Source organism: Pleurodeles waltl, chromosome 3_1, assembly GCF_031143425.1.
Source record: "Pleurodeles waltl isolate 20211129_DDA chromosome 3_1, aPleWal1.hap1.20221129, whole genome shotgun sequence".
Taxonomy (NCBI): domain Eukaryota; kingdom Metazoa; phylum Chordata; class Amphibia; order Caudata; family Salamandridae; genus Pleurodeles; species Pleurodeles waltl.
The window spans coordinates 1,393,099,939-1,393,126,095 of record NC_090440.1 but is presented as its reverse complement, the minus strand read 5'-3'; the positions used below and the strand labels follow the sequence as shown (position 1 = coordinate 1,393,126,095).

The 26,157-nt window shown below is 43.7% G+C and overlaps 1 protein-coding gene across 18 annotated transcripts in view; it reads right to left on the bottom strand.

Annotated features, from left to right (window-relative positions):
* The window catches only part of PUM1 (pumilio RNA binding family member 1), an 859,012-nt gene that overhangs the window by 746,927 nt on the left and 85,928 nt on the right, over positions 1-26,157 (bottom strand). For all 18 annotated transcript variants that reach the window (XM_069224905.1, XM_069224910.1, XM_069224908.1 and 15 more), the window contains exon 3: positions 3,710-3,778. In XM_069224905.1, the coding sequence (XP_069081006.1) occupies positions 3,710-3,778 (69 nt within the window). The remainder of the gene's footprint in view (positions 1-3,709; positions 3,779-26,157) is intronic.

The window sequence follows — 26,157 nt, the reverse complement described above, 5'->3', positions numbered from 1 at the left end:
TGAGGTAACTCAGAAAAATGTCCTTTCGAAACACACAATACCCCTACATTGCTTTCACAGTATTCAGGCAAACAGTTCCTTGTTATGTTTTCTGAGGTTATGAATCTGAATCATGTTGGGATGCTGTAGGTTAGCCCTCTTCATCTGCAAGGTTAAGGGTGAGAGTTGAAGTGATGCCACAAACTGGAAAACTTGAATAGATTATCAACGGTGTCCCTTTTCAGTGAAAGACTTGGCAAGGATAGGTATTACCATTACAGCATATCATTTTTCACCACCATGCAGTGACTGGTTAAAATGACGAGGTATCAAAAAGGTTTGGCAAAATTGCCTAATTGGCTGCTGCATCTTGCCTTTGATGAATAGCCACACAGGACAGTATGAACTCAATACCGAGGGCTGGAATGCCTGTGTTCAAATGAAAACCATCAATGAAATGAAAAATGCTGCGTATCTCGTGTGTTTTTGGTTTCATAAGTAAAGGTGTGTTTGTGATGTAAATAAAAGAGCTATCCGTACAATCTATAATCAAAAATTAGATTTAGTGATGAGAATGCCATTGCTATGTACTACAAGCAAAGCAAACAGTTTTTGTAAGTCTGTTTCTTGAGGATAGTACAGGGGGTGTCAATGAACATGTGAATGCATGATTCTTAATGGTTTCATCACAATTTTTATCAATAGTCTAAAGCCCATGTTAGAAAATGTGTGAAATAAATCGTCTTCTCTTTACTTTCCTAGATCAACTCGCAGAATTTTTTTTTGCTGTGTGTGAAGAGACTACATTTTCCAGACAGACTGTCAAGCCCAGCAGGTACACAAGATCATGGGTCGCGTTTGTGCTGTTCGGACATGGATGATGATAATTTCCCAAATAAGGGTACACATTTAAGTTAGTAGCATCAGCACATCTATGGTGCCAAAAACCCAGGTAAGGCTTTTATTACAACCAGACGTTTTAGAAAGTGATTATGTGTTTCAGCAATCACAAATTGGAAATATGCTGTGGTCTTTAGATGGTTCGGTGGGAGGAAAAGCATATTTGAGGAAAGCTGCATGGCTGAACAATGTTCTGCCACGTAATTTTTTATTTTGATCTTAGAATGTACTATTTGTGAGGCATGAGATGTAGAATGGAGCACACAAAGCTCTATTTCGTGGACATAAAGTATAATGAATTCAGCGCTACCCTTTTTCCGCTTAAGAAAACTATGCAACTTTTTTTAAATACTAACCCCGAATCCTACAACAGAAGCATTATATTCCTTTTTCAAGAAGCACTGCCATTGTTTTTGGCACCTGACTTAGTTTTGTGCTCCATGCAGTAATCATAACTGGTCAGTTTGTGAGATCCATTTGTAAAAGGACCTTGGACATCAATTCCCAAACAATGTCTGGTTCCCCTCAAAAGAAGAGACACAGTAGTCGGCATACAGATTTTGGCATGGTCATTTTTTTGCCCCTGGGGCAGGGGAAGGTTACAAAACCTTTACGCTTTGTCACATTCATTGTCATAAAGGAGGGCAAATGAAAAAGTGTGTTGTGCCTCTAAATGTTGTACCATGTCTGTAGGTAGCCCTGTTTTATTGCTGAGAAGAGTATATGCTTAGGCCCATGGGGTGACTATGTACCCCTTTGGCGAGGGGCCTTTTGTGGAAGTCCCATCTACAGCCTTAGCAGTCACTTTATTTTTTTGTTTTTGTTTTCAAATACACTCAAGGTTGTATCTTCTTGGCTCAAAGAGAGGCTTGCCATCAAAGGGCATTATAATAATGTGGCTTTAATTCTTGGGAGAAATCCAAAGTACATAAGGAGAGGAGCTCAAAAGCCAGGAAATTTCTGACTATCTGGAGAAAAATGCCTTCTCATCTCATTCAGTGCCTTTGTTAATGGCTGTTTTCTGTCCAACAGTTTCAGAAAACTGACCACAATTAAGCTTTGGTACTAATGTGTTCTTATAGGATACAAGCACTTTTCCACCTGCGTTTTCAAAGCCTTTGGAAAGAAATGGACCAATGCCTTGCACGAAAGTCATGGGCCTGTGGGAAAAAAAATGCATTACAGGCCTGTGTAAGACCATCAATGACTACCCACAGTGGCACTTTCAAACAGAAGTTCAAGTACATTTTGTCCTTGGGATGACGGCAAGAACACAAAAGATCCCAAAACATTAAATAAATTAAATAATTATAACTGGCACAGCTACGATTCTAAGTGCCAAGCAAGAGTTGATGATGGATTTAGTCACTGGTGAGAATCTACCACTTGTCACAAATACATGCTTGGTTCTCAAGGCCTTGGTGGAAATCCAAACATAGAACGTATTGTGTGAGGGGGGTCAGTGGGTGTGGAGATGACCATTTACTATCGACTTCATCAAGAATTATCCCGACAACACCCGTTTCATTCAAACAATCTAGATTCTCTTCCAAGCTAAGCCCCTAGATAACAGGATGATGTACACTACACAAATCTATAATAGAATCGTATTTCAGAAATATCTTAAATCTGTCTGGCACAGAGGAGGGCATATGTTCAGACTCACATGAATGAAAACAGCTTAAGAAAGTAAGAGGCAAACTATGTCATGGATCCTATTTCAAAAGATAAACATTTGTTTTGCTTCAAAAATACCTCACACAAAACACAACAACTTCCACTAGTGAACAAGAAGCACTGATGAGAGTCCCTGTGGGCGAGGATGATCTTGAAGTTTATTGACAAAATATCCAACCAAATGTGTAGGTGTTAACTCTTACAATGAGGTCCTACAGCGCACAGTACTATACTATACTATACCAATCTCCATTAAAATATGTCTATTTCAACAAAAGAAAAGGAGCTTGACTCCTCTCAGAAAGATAGTGCCAACGTGTGTTGCTCTCTTCATGAAGCACAATACAAATACTGTTCTGAGATATCCCACAATTTTGACAATCTGCTTCTAACTAGGAATTTTAATACAAAATGTTTCATTCTGTTCATCCACTTTATTCCCATAGGGATTTATCACTGGAATATATGCCACACAGCCATTTAATGCTGAGATTATGACAGTTCAAAATCCTGTAAATGGAATACAAAAAAAAGAGTATATAACTCGAACAGCAAGCGGTGCAATGAAGACAAGATTTACAAAACTCCTGTTCATCATCCCAGCTATGGTAAATTGCAGATATCCATTTCGAAGCAGAAGCCAATTACAGTTCATTAATCCACCCAGGCGGTTGTACTAGGATTCTAATCCGAGGGATACCAAGGTGACCCTCCACTCCTAAAACACACTTAGTAGACAAGAACAAACAAGGAGTAAGGGACTTATTAATGTACGTTTCTTACTATGAAAAGACACTCAAAAAGACCAACATCATTGGATCTTGGCAGGAAAAAAATCTATTCCACTGAATGGTTCAGAATTATAAGGATGCTTGCCGTCAATGGATCACAGTCAACACAAACATTATTAAGCGATTCTCTAACAGGAAGAAGGATCCACCTTACAGAGACTTAGTAGTGACCAGCTTGAAACACGTTCTGTTACATGCCTGCTTGCTGTACTGTTATCGTTTCATGAAAAAACTTCCAACGTGTATTAAAAAAAAAGTGCCTCAGTAATTCACCTTGAAACAATAAAAATCTAAACAAGTAGCCTTCAAAGAGGTTTTTTTTTCCTGCTTTTAAATTAAAATGCTAATAAAATTATACTTACTTCTCCCATGGCTCTCCCTTCCAGGGCAAGTGCTTGAAAGTCATGATTCAGCTCATCCATTGAACGAACCTGTTCAAAGAACAAAATTAGTCAGGGTCTCATGATTCAATTCAATTAAAACAGAATGGCCATGTCAACCAAGCAGTTAAAATGCAAATTCCATCTTTTTTTACAAAAGAAAAAAAAACTAATACAGAATCAAGGTTAAATCTTGGTAAGATCGCTGTATCTTCCTCACTGACAATCTACCATGACGCACTGCCAATACAGCACGTTTTACTCATTTACACTGTGTGCACTACTGCCATGGTAATACCACATCCTGAGTCTGTGACGAAAGGCATACCATGCCTCACTCACAATCAATTGTTTTGTATCAATAGCCTGCAGCATTCCTATTCTGTGCCTTCTCAGCACTCAGCTGAACCCCACTTGAAAACCAGGTTAATTTCTAGTGTACCAGCAGCTATCTCGCCATCCCTGCCCATGGCACATTGCATTGTGACCTCAATGACCTTGCCCAACTCCCGCAATAGAAAGATGAATGACTAATGTTCGCTAGCCCTTCCACTGGTAGTGTAAGCTGTGATGGACAGAATGAATAAGCAGAGGCAAGACAGCTGCTTTCAAGCTACCTTTCAAAACCTAGGTAGCTTTTGCAGCACAAGGAGTAGCGCCACACTATATATATATATATATATATATATATTTTTTTTTTTTTGTAAGGCACTGGCTTGTGGCTCTTTGCCACTTCGTAGCACTAGCCATGTTGACACGGCACAAGTTCCAGCAGAGTGCCAACTATTAATTTCAAAGAAAAAGCACACAAAAATGAACAGTGAATTGTCAAGCAGCAAGAAGTTTCAGATTCATTCTTTAGCTCGACCTGCACACCAACAGGCTTTTTCAATTCTTATAGCTATAGGAGACATGAGCATGTATTGTGGGGGTAACAAGGCTGCAGGGCATAATTACAGAATAATCTTAGATGGTTGTAAACAATAGAAAAATATACTTGTTTTCAAATTGTTTTAAAATTGCGAGTTATGAAGGTTCTTCAGTGGGGGGCGTGGCTAACATGGCGTCGGAGACAGCCGCATAGCCTCCAGCTCCGTCTCGAGTAATTTATCCTCCTCTAGGCGCCCACACCACTCCAGGTGCGGGGCGGCGAACGCTCTGTACGGGGTACATACATTGCCTGCATTGGATTTGTGGAAGACGCTCCCGGAGGAGCGGTGATGCCGAGCTAGACCGAGACCGACATGGGAGGGTGTGGCCTGCTGCCCTCACTGCCGGGCCGCAGCGCTTTCCTACGCCGCTGCGGCCGTGACGGGGCATGGGGTCGCGTTCCCCGGGAGCCAGTCGGACGACTCGGCCGTCGGGAAGAAGACGTCGACACCGGAGCAGGTAATGCTGTATTAACGCCCCTGCTCCGGGAACTCGCTGACACAGAGGCAGCTCCTGCTGGGGAGCTCAGCCGGCCTGGTGCTGTGCCCGAGGTTGGATTGCCCGCCCCATTGAGCCTCGGCCCACGTCTGGGCTGAGGCTGCAGACACATCGGGGCAGCAGCCCCTCGCAACGCGGATTATGCCCAACCCGGGCGCCTGAAAAAAGAGCAGCTCAATAAAAAAAAATAAAAAAAACAAGGGGAGAAGAACGGGGATACAGGGAAAAGGGAGTGAAAGAAGGAAGAGAAAAAAAGAAAAGTGGTAGATTGAAAGTAGGAAATAAAAAGGAAAGTAAAGAAAAGGGGGGTGAAACAAACTCAATGGGGAAAGCAGAAACTACGCAGAACAAGGAACTCAAAGGACACAGGAACTGGGAATGCACTAATCTCAGTTTCCAGGCAGAATAATAATAGTGGAGCACGCTCCTCAAGCAAAAAATAATACAAAAAAGAGCAACTCTGCACCCTCCTTTGGCGTTTTATCGGTGACACTAACTGAATCGCAAGGCACTCAAAAAACTTGAGGCTCTTCATCACAGAGAGTACATAGGTAAATATTAGACAAAAAGCTACCTAAAAACAGTTTTGCTTAAATTAATCCGCTAATTCTACTGACCGGACCGAGTTTTTGGACACTTACCGTGTACTCTAAGTGGGGTGTACACCGCGCAAACAAGGTACCCCTACCCAGACCTCTTTACCACAAACAGTCCTGAATCTGTGTGCCCTGCGCCCCCGCCACGCCGTGCGGCCCTGCTAGTTACCACGCTCTAAAACCTAAATGCGGAGAAATTTCTACAACCAACGCACAGCAAGTTTCCCACTTCAAAGGGTTAAACCTCTGCAGGCCGAACTAAACTACAATCATTAGCAGCAACACCGTTATAAATACAATCAATGGGCAAACCGAAGACTCCACGCGCACCCCCAGGGAATATGGACTCTGGAGCACCACCCCCAACTGCGGAAACCTCGACCACACAAGTGCAAAGGAAAATGGAAATAACACTCCAAACGCACACAACACAATTTGAAAAGATTCTACAAGCTATATTAGATACTAAAATCACCCTGGAAGCGAAAACAGACTCAGTAATTGAAGATGTCAATCTGCTGCGAACAGACAAGCACGCGTTGGCTGAAAAGGTTGCAGGTTTGGAAAAAGATACGGCTCACCTCTCACCAGCAGTAACCAAACTCCAGTCACAAATGGGGGCGATAACGGCGGAAGTGGAGGCACAGAGCTGAAGACGCGGAAGGCAGATCCCGTCGCAACAATATCCGCTTTGTGGGATTTCCCGAGCGTGCTGAGGGTCCATCCGCAGAACTGTTTATCGAGCAATGGTTAACGGAAAGGGTACTGAAAGACAATATACTGAAGTTCTTTTCTGTAGAACGTGCCCATAGGGTTCCCGGAAGACCCATGCCACCAGGTGCTCAACCTCGCCCACTAATAACAAGATTCCTTAATTATCGCAATAGAGACCTCATACTGCAATTGTTCCGGAAAGCAGGTCCAATGCGCTTCGAAGATGCGGTAATAACGGCCTACCCAGACTTCACAACGGAGGTACAGAAAAGGCGTAACTCCTTTTTTCGGGTCAAAGAACGTTCAAGAGACCATAACATCAAGTATGCTTTGCTGTTTCCTGCCAAACTCCGAATCCAGGACGATACCTGCACCCTCTTTTTTGCCTCACCAGAAGATGCATGGACCTGGCTACACGCAAAGGGTCTTGCCGATCTGATAAACGCAACCCCGTAGAAATAAACGTAGAACCCGCAGGCACCAAGACGCTAAACCCACTCCTGAGCAGTCTTGTGTGGAACATTCTTTACTACTGCAGTCTACATCCCTCTTCGTTAATACATCTCCAGAATCCGGATCAACACAATCTGGAATGGAACCCGACCTAGGGGTAAACTCTGACTCGGCGGACTCCACCAGCGGCGCTAAACTTTCACCACGGACAGCAGATGACGTTTGATAGGGACCCTTAGACCTTGATACAATGGTGCATTGCTCTACATCTTACAGAAGTAACTACAAATCACTTGCTTAAATTACTTGTATCCCACTGACTTTTCCTCTGCTACACTGACACCCCTGCTCGCAGCAATTGGTCTACTGTTGACCCCAGACAGCAGCAACATCAACAAGAGAACAGCAGGCCGGAACCAACATTGACTTGAACTTTCTAACCAGAACAACTCCCCGCACCATATGGACCGTTTCGCATGGTTGGCAAGTATCTTATCAATACTGCCCTTGCCACAACCACAGTTATTGTTAGATATAGTTAACGTTATTGTTTTAATTAAAAGAGTCACAACTTTGATGCATATCTTAGCTCACAATGTTCGAAGTAATTGTCATTATAATGTTAACAACAGGTACACACCAGGTAACTGCAATACAAACTGGCCAGGCACAAAGGGTAGGAAGTATAATTTTGACACAAACAGAGGCGAGCCCACAAACCTACAAAGAGCAAACACAAAATCACAAATACTCCATGGCTTCCCAGAGACAACAGTACAATCCACAATATAAAATACTCACATGGAACATAAGAGGTATGGCAACCCCACGTAAACGACAACAGATCCACGCATACCTCAGGAGACACCAAATACACTTTGCCATGTTGCAGGAGACACATCTGTCTAAGTCCTCTCTGGAGCACACAAAAGCAAAATGGAAGGGGCAAATATACAGCACCACCTTTTCTACATACGTCCGGGGGGTTGCGATATGGATAGCCCCTGGGGTCCCTTATGTCATGTCCTGGGTACAGTGCGACCCAAATGGTCGATATGTCCTCTTGGAAGGCGCCCTAGATGGTAATCCCATGGCATTGGCAGCAATATATACCCCTAATTCAAATCAAGGGGAATTTTTACGGACACTTAACAGTAGTAAATTCAATGATCCGGAGACAGACACCATATGGGGTGGCGACTTTAATTTTGTATTAGACACCCAGAAAGACCGCTCAACCCCCGTTAGACAACACTCCAGCTAAACATGCTTCACTCGAACTCGTACAATGGGCCTCCAATAACAGACTAAGTGAAATTTGGAGAACCGGCCATCCCACGCTTCGCGAATACTCTTTCTATTCTCCAGTACATAAACTACACACTAGAATAGATATGATATTCGCTACAATGGACATTATCCCAAAAATAACTACATCAGGCTACTTGGCTCGCACCATATCAGATCACAATCCACTCCAAGCCACCTTGAGAAGAGGCCGCGCACACACGTGTATCCCAATGTGGCGCCTACAACCAGATGTCCTTATAGATCCCCCTTTCCACACTGAACTAACTAAATGCCTATCGGATTATTTTGCCTTGAATAAAAACACAACAACACGTGCCATGGAGTGGGACGCTCACAAAGTAGTACGTGGCCACTGTGTGGCAGCCTCTGTAGGGATAAAAAAAAATGCTTAATAAGGAACTACTAGAGCAAGAGTCTAAAATGCGCAAGGTAGAGACCGAGATTACTACAAACGCATCCCCGCTCGAAACATTAAACTTGCTGAAGTCTGAATATAAAGAGGCTGACGCCAGACTCAGCAGACTTGACTACAGATATTACAGAGCCCGACAGCATGCGGAAGGTGATAGGTCGGGGAAACTACTAGCATGGCTGGTGCGCCAACAGTCACAAGCCTCACCCATAGGCGCAATCAGAACTCACTCGGGTGAAGTGGTTAACACTCAAGCTGAAATAAATATGTCCTTTCACATGTATTATCGTTCTCTATATCAGTCATTTAGTTCCCCAAATGAGCAACAATTGTCAGAACTCCTATCGATGATTCCCCAAAACAGACACATTGAGGATGCAGATATACTAGACGGCCATCACTACTGAAGAGCTCCACTTAGCTCTATCTCAAATGGCACACAGCAAAACCCCTGGATCAGATGGACTACCAATGGAATATTATAACTCACTAGCCGCCCATCTCCTGCAGCCCCTGATTGAGGTATTCAATTAAGCGCGAAATAGAAAACAGTTGCCAGATTCCATGCGTGAAGCACTAATAGTAGTACTGCCAAAACTAGGACGTGACCCACTTGATGTTAAATCCTACAGGCCACTCTCTCTCTTGAACACCGACTGTAAAAATTTAGGGAAAATCCTAGCAAACAGATTACTCCCGTATCTACCAAACTTAATTCACCATGACCAATCTGGATTTATACCTGGGAGGAATGCTTTCCTAAATATAAGATGCTTAATCCGCATAATGCACAGTTCCGCAGAAGCAGAAGCAGTGGCCTTATCATTAGACAAAGAGAAGGCATTTGATACGCTCGAATGGGATTACCTTTCCGTACTCTTAAAGCGTTAGGCTTTCAAAACGGCTTCATCAACTGGATCACTACCCTTTACTTCAAACCAACAGCCCGCGTTAAAACGGGTCAAGTGATATCGGAGATGTTTCCCATTGGTAGAGGCACCAGACAAGGTTGCCCCTTATCTCCTTTATTATTTGCAATAGCTATGAAGCCACTGGCAATTAAGCTCCGCAGCTGCGCCTATAAATGGGGCAGCCAAGAATTCAACACACACCATATTATATCTTTATATGCGGATGATGCCTTAATATACTTGCGTAATTATACCACCTCCCTCCCAGGGGTTATGCAAATACTGGATAACTTCGCCCTCTCCTCTGGCTTGCGCGTTAATTGGGCAAAATAATGTATTTTTCCTCTTATATGCATACCTCCTGAGCGGCAAATAGTACTACCAATGCACCAACTGACATGGGCATTTCAGACTTTTAAATATTTAGGGGTTCATGTATACCACTCCATGACGGACCTAAGGGAAGGCAACCTTGATAGGCTGCTGCGCTACACCCGCGGGTCCATGACATTTTGGAGCTCACTTCCACTATCACCCATGGGCCGCATGGCCATAGCCAAAATGCTAATATTACCGAGATTTTTATACTACTTCACAGCGCTCCCGCTGTCTCTGCCACGCTCGTTTTTTCATAAACTGCACTCCTTGCTAACTGATCTGCTATGGGGCAGGGACAGACACAGGGTCGCGCTAGCCATTACACAATACCCACAAGAAGAGGGCGGGCTCGGCATGCCAAACTTTGAATTGTAATACACGGCAGCCCAGCTCCAATGGGTAACCACGTGGCACAACGAACCGTCTACACCAGAGAGTACAGCGATAACAGCTTACACGACACCACAAACGATACTGACATCTCTTATGTCTGGACCTCCATATCCACCTAATAAAACACCTCTTTTGGATACAGCCTGATACTGCTGGCAGAGATATGTCCAGGGAAGAACCCCAATCCCACCTTACTCACCATTAATACCATTGGCTCAGGTACCAGGCGTCAAAGCACTCTCCTCTCATCATGATATATGGGTAACTAAAACATTGTACAAGGGCGACCTGTTCTTGAGTTCTAAAGCAAGTACTTTCGTGGAACTTGGGTCTACCGGAGTATTGCAACCTGGGGCCTTCTTAACATTCAACACCATTATTAAACTTCTACAAAACCTCTGGAGGAGCAACCCCAGCGAACCTGTTGAATCCCCTTTACTTACCTCATTACTCACTATAGTAAACACAAAGGGCATCGTCACTAAACTATATAAAATACTCCTAGCAGGTACCTGTACCGCTCTGACAAGCCAAAAACCGCTGGGATGTCGTCCTTCCCACACCAATCACCCAGAAATCCTGGGAAGCTGTCCTCACCACGATTAAATCGGTATCCCGCAATGTGCATCTGAGATACACACAATTTAATTACATCCACCAAGCATACCTGTCCCCGGCCCGTATCAATAAAATATACCCAAATTCTAAACCAGAATGCCCTAGATGTGCCACCCCTGCTGCTAATTTCTATCACATGGTCTGGGACTGCCACACAAACACTGGCTGGTGCTGCATTACCGAGACGGTAGCAGACATACTAGACAAAACACTCGCACCGACACCGGAATCCTGTTTGCTGGGTATACGACATAGGAACAAGAATGAAAAACACACTCACGGGTTTATAGACCTCGCGTTTGTAACTTACAAGCGCTTAATCGCCATACACTCAAAGGGCCCTAACGCCCCCCCATATGCTGCTTGGCTTACAGATCTACACAGCTCCACATCAGCAGAAGCTCATACACTTTGACAGCTGCAACATAAGGGCCAGATACAAGAAGGTGCTGAACATTGGGACCACTTTGTGGTTAAGATAGAGTCTGGGGATGATGTGTATCCCCCTTGAATCATGAGGCACAAAAAAAAGTCCTCCGATTGAACATTTAGCAATCATGACAAGGGCCACATCATACTTGTTGTAATACTTTTGCTGACTCCTTCGTATTAAACCAAAATATAAAAGTAGGCAACAAGCGTAGGTCCACCCAAATACAAACATGGACATAGATGGCGGCTGCTACTAACACGTCAGCCCTGTCCCCGCCTTACCACTAATCGCATAAGACGCAAGAAAAAGCATAAACATCTTTTGCACCCACATAACCGAAAGTTACTGTTATTACTTAGAACACCATGCAACGTATTTAAGTAAAAATAAACCTACCTTAGGTGAAAAACTTTCTACAGCGATACAGCACTTGCTGCACCTACTTAGGGTGAATCATTGTTTGAAAAATTCTCTCTATTTATATTTAAATGACTGCATTTACCATGATGCCTTGGGGCTATTTTCCGCTTGAATGCAAGGCAGTGTGCTCCCTTTTTCTTTTTGGATGTCTAAATGACGGCTCCCGTGAGCCTCTTGCTGACGAGCACTGGCGATGCACCTGTGTGCCTACTGAGTGGTACAAAAACCTGTGAAGACGTTTGGCAGCATTTCAAGCGACCCCTTCAGTTACATACGCTCTCTGCTGATGACGGCCGAAAGCCAGAAACACGTGTCCAGAGATCCAGCACTCGCTGCACCTACCTTAGGTAAAAAACTTTCTACAGCGATACAGCACTTGCTGCACCTACTTAGGGTGAATCATTGTTTGAAAAATTCTCGCTATTTATATTTAAATGACTGCATTTACCATGATGCCTTGGGGCTATTTTCCGCTTGAACGCAAGGCAGTGTGCTCCCTTTTTCTTTTTAAAAATAAAAATATGCCTATTGTTATAAATCGTACCAAGTTAGGTTGTATGTCAGTACACTAAAATGAAACCGTATTGTATTGAAATTACAAATATGTGAATTTGTATATGGAAAGAGAAACTGTTTACTCTCTTACCAACACAAGAGAAATGTACTGCTGTTTGTGAGTTAAGTTTAATAAACAGATTTAAAAAATAAAAATAAAAAAAAGGAAGGTTCTTCAGTTTTGGGTATGAAGATATCAAGTACTGTACTCCAAGTAAGCAGACAGTCTTCCAGTTGTGGATCACTGGGCTGAAATTGGCCTGTACCAAGCAGATTTGCATTACAGGACCAGTGGATGAGATAGGTTTACTTTCAAATTCAGGTCAAGTGTGACACATTGAGTCATCAAATCAGAGAGTTTTTTAAAAAATCCACTCAAAGGTAAGAAATTACAGTGAATAACTTCCACTGTTTATTAAATTTAAACGCACCAGAGATGAGTTCTTCAAATAGAGACATAGGAAGGTGGCAGGAGATTTAACTGTCACTGACAGCCAACTAATGCTTTCAAACCGATTACATAAAAGCAAGGAATAAATGGCTTGTAAGGTTTTGTTCATCAGGGTCATCTCAGTAAGAAGTTAGCAGCTGAGGTCCACCTACCCCAATTGCGGACTGTTTTTTTTTGCTTTTATTTTTAAATATTTGGGACACTTCGCTTAAGCCTTCAAAACTTTTTAGATCCTAAGGTTAACCAGGATTAATGGATTCCCCAGGAGGGAACTGAGATAATAGAATATTTCAACATTTTGTATTTGCTATTTTAGAGAAATTGGAAAAAAGTACTGTGCAAGCATATTTTTCCTAACAATGCTATAAACATAATACATTTTATGCTTGGATTTATTTTTTTTTTTTTTAAATTTTCAGTTGAGTTTTTCTATTTTTTAGTTTCTTTCTACTTGCAGGTGGGAAACCTTTGGGTGATTCCACTAATCTATACATTATTGAAAGTATAGAAAATTTCTCACTCACTAAGGGGTCAGGCTGTTACGACAGACCAATTTGGTTTCAGGAATCTACAGTGTATGTTGGTTGACCGAAGAAACACAATGTCCAGAATGATGCAGGCAAATAATATGAATATATTTTATAGACACATTTAAAAACATAAAATCCCAAACCCCAATACAAACATTTCAAGTGAGGTAAAGTTTCAAAACCTATGTAATTAGTGAACCGGTCTAAGCCTAATAAATGGATGTGCTGAAAAAGATAACTGAGGAAGAATTATATAGGTCACAGTGCACGTTAGTTTTAAGACACACAGCAAAAGGTTGACAGAAGAAAATGGTTTTGCATCGTCATTGAGCACAGGATATAAACAAGGGTGGATTCTGCCTTAGCACAAGCCTGTTCACTATGCTAAAGTCAGATAGGCTGGGCTGGGCCCAATGACATCAAACAAGAGATATGCACTCACTATGCAAAAAAATCAGAAAAGTTTATCTATGTTATCTTGCCCCTATTCTGAGAAATTCCAGGCTGCTGCTAAATATGGACATGTACACAATTCTTGGAAATACTTGCGTATGGTGACAATATCTTACCTACCCAGCTTGCCATTTACCTCATACACAAATTGGTAACTTGTTTTTTGTGTGCAACTTTTACAGTAGATCTACACCACTGGTTGCAATCCAGTACTCTGAACTATTTAAAACCATACTGTGTGTTAAAAAAAAAAAAAAAAAAAAAAACATTGTGTAAAATTGTTCTGTCTTATTTTATTGATAGATTTTCCTCCAACATATTGGCGAGCCAGCCAGGAGCTCTGCTCGACTTTACCGACTGCGAGCCCAGAACACCGCCTAACCCCCAAGAACGAATTTGCACACTTTTGAAATGTCAAGAGACGCCATTGTTCATTAAAACTTTCTGCATTTCTAAGGGGCAGGTAGAAATCGGGTGTTTGGCGTTTTTAAGGTGGGAACAGTCAGAGTTCCATACCTTTTTAATATGCAAAGACATTAACAATTTTTACAATAATACATCATTTTACTTTTTGCATGCAAGATTGTGTATTGACACAATATTAAGGGAATGCAGTGGTAAGACCAAAAGATACAAGGGACTCAACTACATAGTTGAAAGTGGTCAAGGCCAAAAAGGATTTGAGGTTGAGTAATCAGAGTATGTTTGGCAAAATAGTGAAAGGTTGTCCTCTCCACAAATCCGGAGGGAAGTGACCAGTAATGATTATTTCCCCTGGCATGTCATTTCAAATTGAAGCAGTAGTTTTTTGGTTGCCTTAGTATGAAATTTAGTATTGCTATATATGTAAATGTATAGATAAGATAGGAATGTGGCTCCATAATAATGTTAGTATATAAATGTATGCTATTTAGTGCATAATTTAGAAATAAGTATTAGATTTCCTAGTCTTGTGAGGGATCAGTTACATTATAAATGAACGTTTAAAGTAATTGACTGAATTAGGTTAATGTCTCAACAGTTAACTAATCAATTACAACAGAAGCTCAAAATAATTACAATTTTTATAAAGGTCTGGCTGTTGCCCTCTCCAACAGAACTGGCCTTAGTAGATCAGCAAATACCAAAACCATTGAGTAAACCCTTGATGTTAGAAATTATTGAACACCCAGGTATCAATAGTATATTACCTCTAGGCCTTAACTCCTTCACTGCCAGGCCTTTCCCCCTCAGGTGTGCCAGGCCTTTTGTTTGGCTATTTGGAGCGGTTTGCGCTTTGGCCCTCATAACTTTTTGTCCACATAAGCTACCCACGCCAAGTGTGCGTCCTTTTTTCCAACATCCTAGGGATTCTAGAGGTAGCCCGAGTTTATGGATTCCCTTGGAGAAGACCAAGAATTTAGCCAAAATACAGCAAATTATTTTGTTTTTTTTTAAAAGGGCAAAAAGGGCTGCAGAAGAAGGCTTATGGTTCTTTCACTGAAAATGGCACCAACAAAGCATTTGTGGTGCTAAAATCACCATCTTCTCAGCATTCAGTCAGGAACAGATAGACTTGAATCAGAAAACCACTTTTTTCAACACAATCTTGGCATTTTACTGGGACATACCCCATTTTTCCTATATTTTGTGCTTTTAGCCTCCTTTCAGTTAGTGACAGAAATGTGTGTGAAACCAGTGCTGGATTCGGGAAAGCAAAACATTTCTGAAAAGTAGGCAATTTCTGAATTTAGCAAGGGGTCATTTGTGTAGATCCTAAAAAACAGCTGAAATTAAAACAAATATTGAAATTGAAGTGAACAAAATAGCATTTTTTCTCCACATTTACTCTATCTTTTTCCTGTGATGTCAGTTTTTTTAAAGCAATATACTGTTACGTCTGTTGGGTTCTTCTGGTTGCGGGAATATATAGGGCTTGACGGTTCATCAACAACCCTAGGTACCCAGAGCCAATAAATGAGTAGCATCTTGCAATGGGTTTGCATTGTATACCGGGTATACAGCAATTAATTTGCTGAAATATAAAGAGTGAAAAATAGATATCAAGGAACCCCTTGTATTTCCAAAATGGGCACAAGATAAGGTGTTGAGAAGCAGTGGTTATTTGCACATCTCTGAATTTCGGGGTTCCCATACTAGCATGTGAATTACAGGGCATTTCTCAAACAGATGCCTTTTTTACACAACGTCTTACTTTTGGAAGGGAAGAATGTAGAGAAAGACAAGGGGCAGTAACACTTATTTTGCTATTCTGTGTTCCCATGAGTCTCCAGATAAAAATGGTACCTCACTTGCATGGGTAGGCCTAATCCCCGCAACAGGAAACACAAAATGGACACATCACATTTTTACATTGAAAACTGATGTGTTTTTTGGAAAGTGTCTAGCTGTGGATTTTGATCTCTAGCTCAGCTGGCACCTGGGAAAACCCACTAAACCTGTGCATTTTTTTAAAACTAGACACCTAGGGTAATCCAAGATGAGGTGGCTTGTGATGCTCTGACCAGGTTCTGTTACCCAGAATCCTTTGCAAACCTCAAAATTTGGCCCAAAAACACACATTTTCCTCACATTTTGGTGACAGAAAGTTCTGGAATCTGAGAGGAGCAACAAATGTCCTCACTTGTGTGGCTAGTGCCCGCGAAAGGCAATGCCCCAAACACTATGCGGACACATCAAAATTATCAAATACAAAACTACCAGTCTTGTTATTTTTGGAGGGGGAACCTGCGTTTTTGGTCCTGTGCTCAGCAGCCATCTAGGGATACCTCCCAAACATTTCTGAAGACTAGACACCTGAGGGAGTCGAGGGAGGTGTGACTTGTGTGGATCCCCAGTGTTTTCTTACCCAGAATCCTCAGCAAACCTCAAATTTAGTTAAAAAAAAAAAAAAAAAACACATCTCTGTGTGGGATCACTGCACTGGCACAAATTTCCTATCACCCAACATTCCCCTCAGTCTCCCGGTAAAAATGATACCTCACTTGTGTAGGTGAGCCAAGCGCCTGTGACAAAGAAGAGCTAAAAACATGTCTAAATTGAGGGGGAACCAAAGCAGGTCCAAAAGGACAGTTTGAAAAAAAACATTTTTAGGCTGACAAGTGGGACAGAATTTTTCAATCAGTATAGATGCAACAATGCTCGGTGGTAGGAATTTTGTGGATTCCTACAGATTCCGGAAGGTTCCAGCACAAAAATGTGGGAAAAATGTGTAATTTACAGGAAAGTTGGAGGTTTGCAAGGCATTGTGGGTAAGAAAATGGTGCGGGGTGCATGTGAAGCACACCACCCTGGACTCACCCAGATGGTTAGTTTTCAGTTGCGTCTAGGTCTTGTGGATTTTTCTACATGGCAGCGTCCCAAAGTCCAAAACGTACAACCCTCACCATTCCAAGTGGGATGATTTTGAGAGTTAGACAAGCTCTTATGGCCCAAATGTAAAACCAAAACCCAAAAATAATCAAATGTCCTCTTGCTTGCCGTGGGACAAGATGTTTTACTGTGTGGGGGAAGAGCTAAAAGACTGTTACCCCCTTCCGTTGGGGTGGGGGTATAACCATGCCCATACTGGTTGGTAGCCACTACCCCACTATTTTTTTTTAATTATTATTTCTTTTTTTAATTCCCTGGCATCTAGTAGGCTTTCTGCCCCACCCCCCTCCCTCCCCGTGGAGTGGATCCGGGGTAATTGCCCCATCTGCCCACCGGAGGGCAGAACAACTTTGGCACCATGTATGGCCATACACCCACCCTCTTTTTTTGAAGGAAAAAAAATAATAAATCTTCCCTGGTCTCTGGTGGGCTTTCTGCACCCCTTGGGGGCAGATGGGGCTTCAAAAATAAGCCGCTCTGCCTCCAAGGGGGCCAGATACACACACACCACTCACTGGTACTCAAGTGGCTTCTGCCCTTCCTCATAAAAATAGGCCGACCTGCCCCCAAGTGAGGGGGGGGGGGGGGCAGAAATGGCATAAAATAATTTGCCTTCCAGGGAAATGACCCTTGCCAAAGGGGTCACTTCCCTTGCGTTAAATTAACAACAAAAACATCCCTGGTGTATAGTGGTTTCTGCCTCCCTTGGGGGCAGAGTGGCCTAATAAAAGTAAGCCGATATGCCCCCCAGGGGGGCAGAAATGGCCTAAAATTAATTTTAGCCCCAGAGGAACAACCCTTGCCTAAGGGGTCACTCCAGTTGCGTGCAATTGACACAAAAAAATAAAACTCCCTGGTGTCTAGTGGTTTCTGCCCCACGTGGGGGAAGACTGGCCTAATAAAAATAGGCCGATCTGCCCAAATGGGGGGGGGCAGAAATGGCCTAAAATTTATTTTACCCCAGGGGAGAGACCCTTGGCTAAGGTGATGCTCCCCTTGGGTGAAATTAACAAAAAAAAAATCCATGGTATCTTGTGGTTTATGTCCCCCCTTGGGGGCAGATTGGCCTAAGAAAAAAAGGCTGATCTGCCCCCAAGGGAGGGCAGAAATAGACTAAAAATAAACTGCCCCCCATGGGAGCGACCCTTGCCCAATGAACCCCTCCCTTTATTGAAATATATATTAAAACATTTAAAAAAATTAAAAGATCCTTGGTGACTAGTGTGCATTTCTGCTTCGCAATCTCAGCAGCAGAAATGCCGAGAGAGACCTGAAAGGGACAGAAAGGTCTTTTCTTTCCTTTCATGCCAATACCGCCCCACCTCCCAGTCGGAAGAGAAATGCTTTTGCATTTCTCTTCCAGGATATCGCATGAAGCACAGCTTCCAGCGTGATCGGAGGTGACCTTTGATGAGGTCAGTGCGCTATTTGCGCGCGGACGTCAGTAGACGTCACGGGGGTGGAGGTGGTCGGAAGGGGAAGCGATTCCCCTTCTATCCCTGCTCTGGAGGGGTGAGTGGGAGGCTCGTGGGGGGAGTGCTAGAGGCCTCCATCCTTCCCCCCCACCCCCAATCGGCCAGGTGCAGGTCGAGCTGGTCGTGTCCCCAGCACACGGGAACCGTGTGCGAGGATGAGACCAGCTCGTACCAGGCACTGTAGGGGTTCATATAATTTACTTTGACATAACAGAAGTACCCCTGCCAGACAACTTAAAAAAAAGAACCATCCAAAAAACTAAATGTAAGACCTTTGTCCTCCATGGAAGAAGTAGTGTAGTAGCCTCATGAACCCAATAGTAATTAGTATTAGCCCCAGTATGGAGCCTCAAGAATGGAGGCTAGGATAGTTATCAAACAGTATAGACTGGGGCGTACACATTTCTGGAGGGTTTACAGACAGAAGAAGAATTATCAGGTACTATAAATAGGAATATAGCTAACTACCTTTCAGGTAACAACAACCAAGGCTTTTGCATACTTAGAATACAGGAGCTTGTTTTAAAATCTACATAACTTGTCACAATTGTTTTTCCAAGAGTAAGGCACTCTAAAGAGAGCTCTCAAAGAATTGACCAATCCCCCAAGAGTAGCGAGGAAAGCGGTCTAAGGATAATGTATCATAATTATTGAAGACAGACCATGGAAAATTGGCCAAAGACCACCACGTGAACAAATATAGACAGAGAGAGAGGCACAGCAAGATATAGAATAATATTTTAGCATAACCTGAAGCAAGAAATAAAAACATTTTGGAACTGGAGAACTGTTCTCCCTGATGAAACATAGTGCATGGTGAATAAATATTTGTGTAGATATTCTACTTAAATTGTTCATGTGATACACTAGCGCCACCTTGTGGCAGACAACAGAATACATTGAAGTCAAAGTAACATCTCAGTGGAAAAATGGGCAACACAGCTGTAGAACACATGGCCACCTTCGTACAAGGCAAATTCAAGGGAAGTAAACTAGAGAAAATGAAGACGACACTAGGCCTATGAAAGGTCTTTTGTGAAACAAATGTGAAAGAATCAAAGAAAGTCTTAGACCACACCTTCGGTTCCCTCCACCTCTCTACAAAGATGTGCAATTAAGTTTAGATAGTGCAAACGTATGAGGCATGTGCATGATGCAACCTGGCGCACTGTATTCGCTACCCATTCTTCACATCCCACTGCGGTGGGATATACAGACCGCGTATAGCCCACCATCAGAATCTTCTTCTCAGCATGGAGAATACGTTGGTATATCTCCATCTCCTAAAATGGCTAGTACACACCACAGGAGGTGTTGGGTAGACAGTACTAAATGCAAAGAGACAGTAGATGCCACAATTACACTTCATTTAGATTACGAGACAGCCCTCACTAGAAAAGATGGAGGTGCACTTAACGAATGGTCAAATGACACACAGAGAATGGGTGGTACTAGAAAACAGGAAGATTCTCGGGGAAAAAACAAGTAATAATTAGACAAGAAGGGTAGTCTTAACACCAGAATATCCTTCCACAGGGTTCAGAGACAAATATTGTAGTTTATTGGGTCAAAATGTAGGAGGATGGACAGGCAGGCCCAAAAGCGATTCAGGAAAGGTGGAGAAGGGCCCCTGGGACAGTAAAGGATCACAAATGATTGAACAAAGAGGACCAAAGGACATAGTGCTTACACAGAGCATTCAGAGAAAAAGATATGGGATCAGAAGAATCCTACGAAGGACCAGAGGGGGCATTAGACGACATCACTGAAAATATAAACAGAATGTCCCTTCTTGAGGAACGTAATAGGGAACAATCACAGTATGCCTGTTAGGGAAAAGAAAGTAATAAGTAAGGACAAACCTTGAAAAGAGGGCAACGGCATTGGAGATTAGCATTCAATGGTTCGCATGCACGCCCATATGAGAGAAAAAGAGCATTTGGCATAGCAGGAAAGAGGACACTGAGGAAAGATCTGGCACATGTACTCCCTGTGTGTCCAGGTAATTATGTGACGCACAATGAAAAAGAAATCCAACATGAGAATAGTTGGAGTAATGTTGTCCCTTATACTGACAACCAAGCAGGTTGGACAGAAAGACTGACATCACAGATGACATCATGGCAGCAAGAGGGTTCCTTTGAGCCCTGGACCATGGCAAATGCAGAAATGTGCAATTCTCAGGGCATCCTTACTGGGTAAATCCCTATATGCAAGAAACTCTCAGAGTGTGCCAACCTACTGGCCAAAGGACTACAGTCTTGACACCATTGCCCTTGATATTTAAAGGCCCAGGGGCGCTTTAGTATATACCATGGCCCCAGATGGATAAAGAAAATATTTTTAAAAAGAGTTGCCACCGCTCACTGAAGGGACTGGGAAATAGATAGCAGCTTTATAAAAACAAACCGCAGGGATTAATCTTGCAATAGGGTACATTATAAGTTTACTAAGTGCCCTTAGGCAATGAGACAGACACACTGTTCGCAAAGGCAGGAGTAAAGTAATCAACCCAACGCAGGAGTAAAGAATCAACCCAAAACATGACGGGGCAACCTTTAACAGAGTAAGGGGAATTTTGTGGAGACAATTGAGAAAAATTTGCCTAGAAAGGCCAGACAAAGGCTTTTATGACACAGACAATGCAGCCAAATGAGGATTCAGCCCAATTCCTCAGCAGAATGAAGGAAAATAGGACACATGAAGCACAGGAGAGTTGGGACATGACTGTACAGAATGCAATACTGTTTTGTAACAGTGAAAAAGGGTCTACCAGCTGAAGTGCAGATAGAGCTAGATAATATAGTGGCCTTAGATACCAAACCATGTACTGAGATACAGGCACACAATACATTTCTGTAGGAAAAGACAAGAAAAGGAAAAAAAGTGAGAAAGATGAAATAGAGAAAGTAGCAACTAAATTGGTTCAGCAGAAGTTGACCAAGAAAACAGAGGGAGGAATTGCCACTGCCACCACCCAGCTAACTGCAGTGTGGGTAAACCCTATTAGGGCACCCAGATGCCACCCAACAGGTATGCCCAGAGAGGCAATAACAGGAATAATGGAAGAGGAGGGTGTGGAAGGTTTTGGGGAAATAGAGTAAGCACATTCCAGAGTGGACAGACATGCCACTATTGCAAGATGTCAGGACATTTCATTAGACTTTGTAGGTTCAAAAGGAAGATGAAATTTACAACCAGACATGAACGACATATAGACAACTAATGGCACCACCTGGTGATACTGTGGCACAGCCTGGCTTGAGTACCCAGGTGGTATACCTCCATCAGCCCCAAATGCAATTGCCGTATCAACCACTGATACCACCCCAGCTGTTCTAGCAACCTGTGCCTCAAATGCAGTATGGGCCACAACAGATTGTGCAGCCCACCTTTCAGCACTGGAACTCACAAGGAGGGATAAGTGCCCGGGGAGGGATCCCATTCCAGCAGAATTACATGGGAGGATGTGCCCAGTGAAAGTGCCCGGGGAGTAGTCTCATGTGTCCAAACTTATCGGTAACCAACAGGCTAGACGAAAAACCCAATGCGACAGGAGCCACAAATGACAGAGTACACCTTTCTCATCGACACTGGGGTGACTAGGTCCTGTAGCTGCGAAGGGGAAGGTGGTTGGGTGGACGACCTTTGTCAAATTCATCAATGGACATACAGCGGTTCTCTAGGGCAGGGATGAGGGTTCCTTTCACTAAACCTGTGGCAATGTAAATACGCAGGAGGTATGTTAACGGTGGGCTCCTGTTCTCCCCTAATGCCCCAGCCAACTTGTTAGGACATGATTTCATGGCAAAGTTACTATTCACTTTGAAGAGGATTGATCTAGGATATGTTCCACACCAGGAGTATCTCGTTCACGCATCAGGACTATGGTCACACACCTTTTAGGCTGTGACAAGGTTATGGCTAGACCCACAGACCTTTTAGCATTCACTAGAGCAGTGTACACTACCAAAGCACACACACCAGGATTTACAGGAAAATTAGTTGAATTACCAAAGAACTTTCTCTACTGACGGCAGTATCCCTATTCTAAAGCATTAGACGAAGACCTCATTCTAAAAATAGAGACTCTGGAAGGGTCTTCCACCTATAGGACACTAATAACAAGTGCCCACACTGAGGCGATGTGGGCATGTATCATCTTTCATGATCCCAACATATAGATGGGAGACATATCTGATGACCAGTTGTTTGTAGATAAGTACAGATATTGTTTTCCAAGACAGTATACCCCTACACACAAGACTGGAGGCAAGGCCTGCAGTAACAAGAAGTTTGTCCAGCCCTATCAAACACAATGGCCTTGCACAGATACCCTCTAATTTGTGGACAAAAGGCTCCTATGATGTAGGTCTCATCCACACAGTGGTACCAGTTACATTAACTGTGAAGGAAGGAGCAATACTGCCAACAGTGAGGAAATACCCTCTATCCAAAGAAGCGTGAGGGCATTGCGCCTGGTATACGCTAGTGGAGCAGTGAGTCATATACCCCGGAGTAACCCCCCTGCAACGCCCCAATTTACCCCATCAAGAAGGCCAAGGGCAACTCATGGAGTACGATTCAAGACCTGCACCCCTTTAATGACAGTGATACCAGAATTCCTCATAGTGTCCCTTCCTTCTATCATCACCAATGTGCCCTAAAATGCTAAATACTTTTCAATTAAAGACTTGAAGAATGCATTCTTTGGCATTTCCCTGCACCCAGGTAGTCATTATTTGACTTCTTTTTCCTATTGTGGTTTTCTGAATCTCCATTCTCGATTACCTCCAGGATACTGCGAGCCTCCTAGCGTCTTTAATAGGACCATCAAGAATTACCTCACCAGTTTTCAATGTGCAGTGTTGTATTGTTCTTGTTGTGCACCCTTGCTCAACGAGGAAACAATATGGACCGGGACGAATTACAGTACTGTGAGGAAGAAGTTCAATATTTGGGACAACTGCTGTCTGCTTCAGGGCACAGATTTATGCCTGAAAAGCAGCATCCATCTGACAGATGACAGAGCCTGAGACAGTGAAAGGAATGCAGAGGTTTTATCCGAGAACTCGGCATGTTTGTCAACACCTTCACGTCCCTGGATAGGGCGCAGACATCCATTAAAAAGGTTTTTGCCTTGGCCAATCGGGGACAGGGGAGCTCGATCGGCCGTCCGCCCCGGAACGCTTCCAAAGGGCGAAGGACGCCTCTTGCTTTGGGTCCTTCTACCCGACCAGACGTTACCCTAGGCACTGAGGTTTCAGAGGCAATAACAATCCACAAGGTGAGTGCACTTCAGATTATGGGCTGTCCTTTCAGGGGGCAGATTGGCGCAATTCTCACACAATTGGGAAAACCTTACTTCAGATGCCTGTGTCCTGCAGACGGTAAATGGGTTTCATATAGAGTTCTACGGCTCCCCAGTCCAGACAAGGAGACCTCGACCTCTGCTGTTCTCCTCAGACCAAAGGGACCTGATCCGAAATCTCCGAACTATTGGAGAAAAAGGCTATCGCTCAAGTTTCTTCTAACACCTCTGGATTTGTCAGCAATCTTTTCCTAGTGGTGAAGAGACACAGGGGTTGCCGGCCAGTTATCAATTTGAAGCAATTCAACGAATGGGTGGTATTCCGGCATTTCAAAATGGAGGGCATCCATCTCCTGCGAGACCTCCTGCAGGGCAATGACTGTATGGTGCGCCTCAACCTGAAGGATGCGTACCCAACAGTGCCTATTCCCCCCCCAACCTCGACCCCCATTGTTGTTTTCTTCTGTTTCAACGGAGAGAGCAGATGTTTGAGTTTACTTCTATGCCGTTCAGGCTCTCCTCCGCTCCTTGGTATTTCACCAAGCTCTTAAGACCCATGGTGGAATTCCTCAGGTCCAGGGCTATCAGGTACATCATCTACCTAGATGACCTTCTCCTTATGGATCAATGCCCATACCAACTCTGCACGCGTCTCCAATTCTCCATCCAACTCCCAGAATCTCTAGGTTTCTTCATCAAGTTTCTGGGCTTCGCGGTAGACTGAGTCAGGGTCGCCCTCAGCCTTCGTACTCGCAAGCTATCCAGAATACGGCACAAACTCAGAAGGACTTTGGTCAAGGAAACTATCTACCCTTCGCCATCTGGTTTGCATTGTGGGCCTCCTTTCATCTTCCATCCAGGTGATCTTTCCGGGACACCTCTACTTTAGAGCCCTGCAACAGCTGAAGATCTTCCACCTTCGGAGGGGCCTCACGCACTCACAAGTGTTCCCCCTTCTCACACCAAGCCAGGGAAGAAATCCCACAACGACAGGGTCGCACACATGGAGACATGGAACAGCTGCCCCATCTTCGGTTCTCAACCGGATTTGGTCATAGAATCTGATGCCAGCACATTCGGTTGGGAAGTGCGTTGTGGAGAGTTTACCACTGGCAGAGTGTGGTCTCCCAAAGAATGTTCCCTTCACATCAACCGCCTAGAACTTTTGACGGGCTCTTTCGCAGTATGCTGTTGGATGAGAGACAAACCTCAGTGCTGCGTTCTTCTAAAGATGGACAATGTGGCAGCGGTAAGCTACATCAGTCACCTGGGAGGCACCCGATCCAAAGCTCTTTCCGACCTAGCGAAATCCTTCTGGGAGTATTGTCTAGACAATCTAATCTCTATGGTGGTAGAACACCTACCAGGAACCTCCAATGAGGTTACGGACTGACACTCACGTCACTAGCATGAGGCAAGCCTCTTGAAACTCCACAAGGAGGTCTTCAGAGCGATCAAGGACTAATAGGGTCCTCTCTCTCTAGACCTTTCTGCCTCCAGATTGTACCATCAACTCGGCAGGTACTGCAGCTGGAGGCCACACCCCAGGGCGATCTGGACGGATGCGTTCCTCCAAGACTGGTCTCAGGAACAAGGGTATGTGTTTTCCCCCTTTGCCATGATAATGAGGATGTCATCTCTGACAGCAGAAGACGGACATAGTGTTGAGCACGCCAAAATGGAAGTCTCAAGCTTGCTTTCCGGCTCTGATGGAACTTTCTTGGGATTTTCCAATCAGTCTACCCCTTCTCCCGGATCTTCTATTCGATCCTTCGTGGAATCCCCATCCCCTGATAGGGAAGGGTTGTCTCAGTCTTATGGCGTGGAAGATTACCGGGAACAATGGAAAATCTCAGGAATTTAGCAAGAGGCTGCCTTTCTCTTTGCCAAAGCCTGGTCAGAGGGCACTAACAGAAGATACAATTCCGCATGGAACAGTTGGCTGGGCTGGTGCCTTCAACAACACCTGAATCCCATGGAGGCAGGAATTGTCCTTATAATTAACTTCTTAGCATCTCTGGCATCGGAAGGGATGGTGTATAGGTCGATTAATACCTTCAGCTCAGCCATCTCAGCGGGACATCGCCCAATTGAAGGGCTTCCCCACAACCTATAGTGTGCAAACTGTTGAGACGAATTAAACTATCCTTTCCTCCCCAGCCTCGCTACTCTTCGCTCTGGGATGTCAATAAGGTTCTTGCTCTATGCCGCGCTTG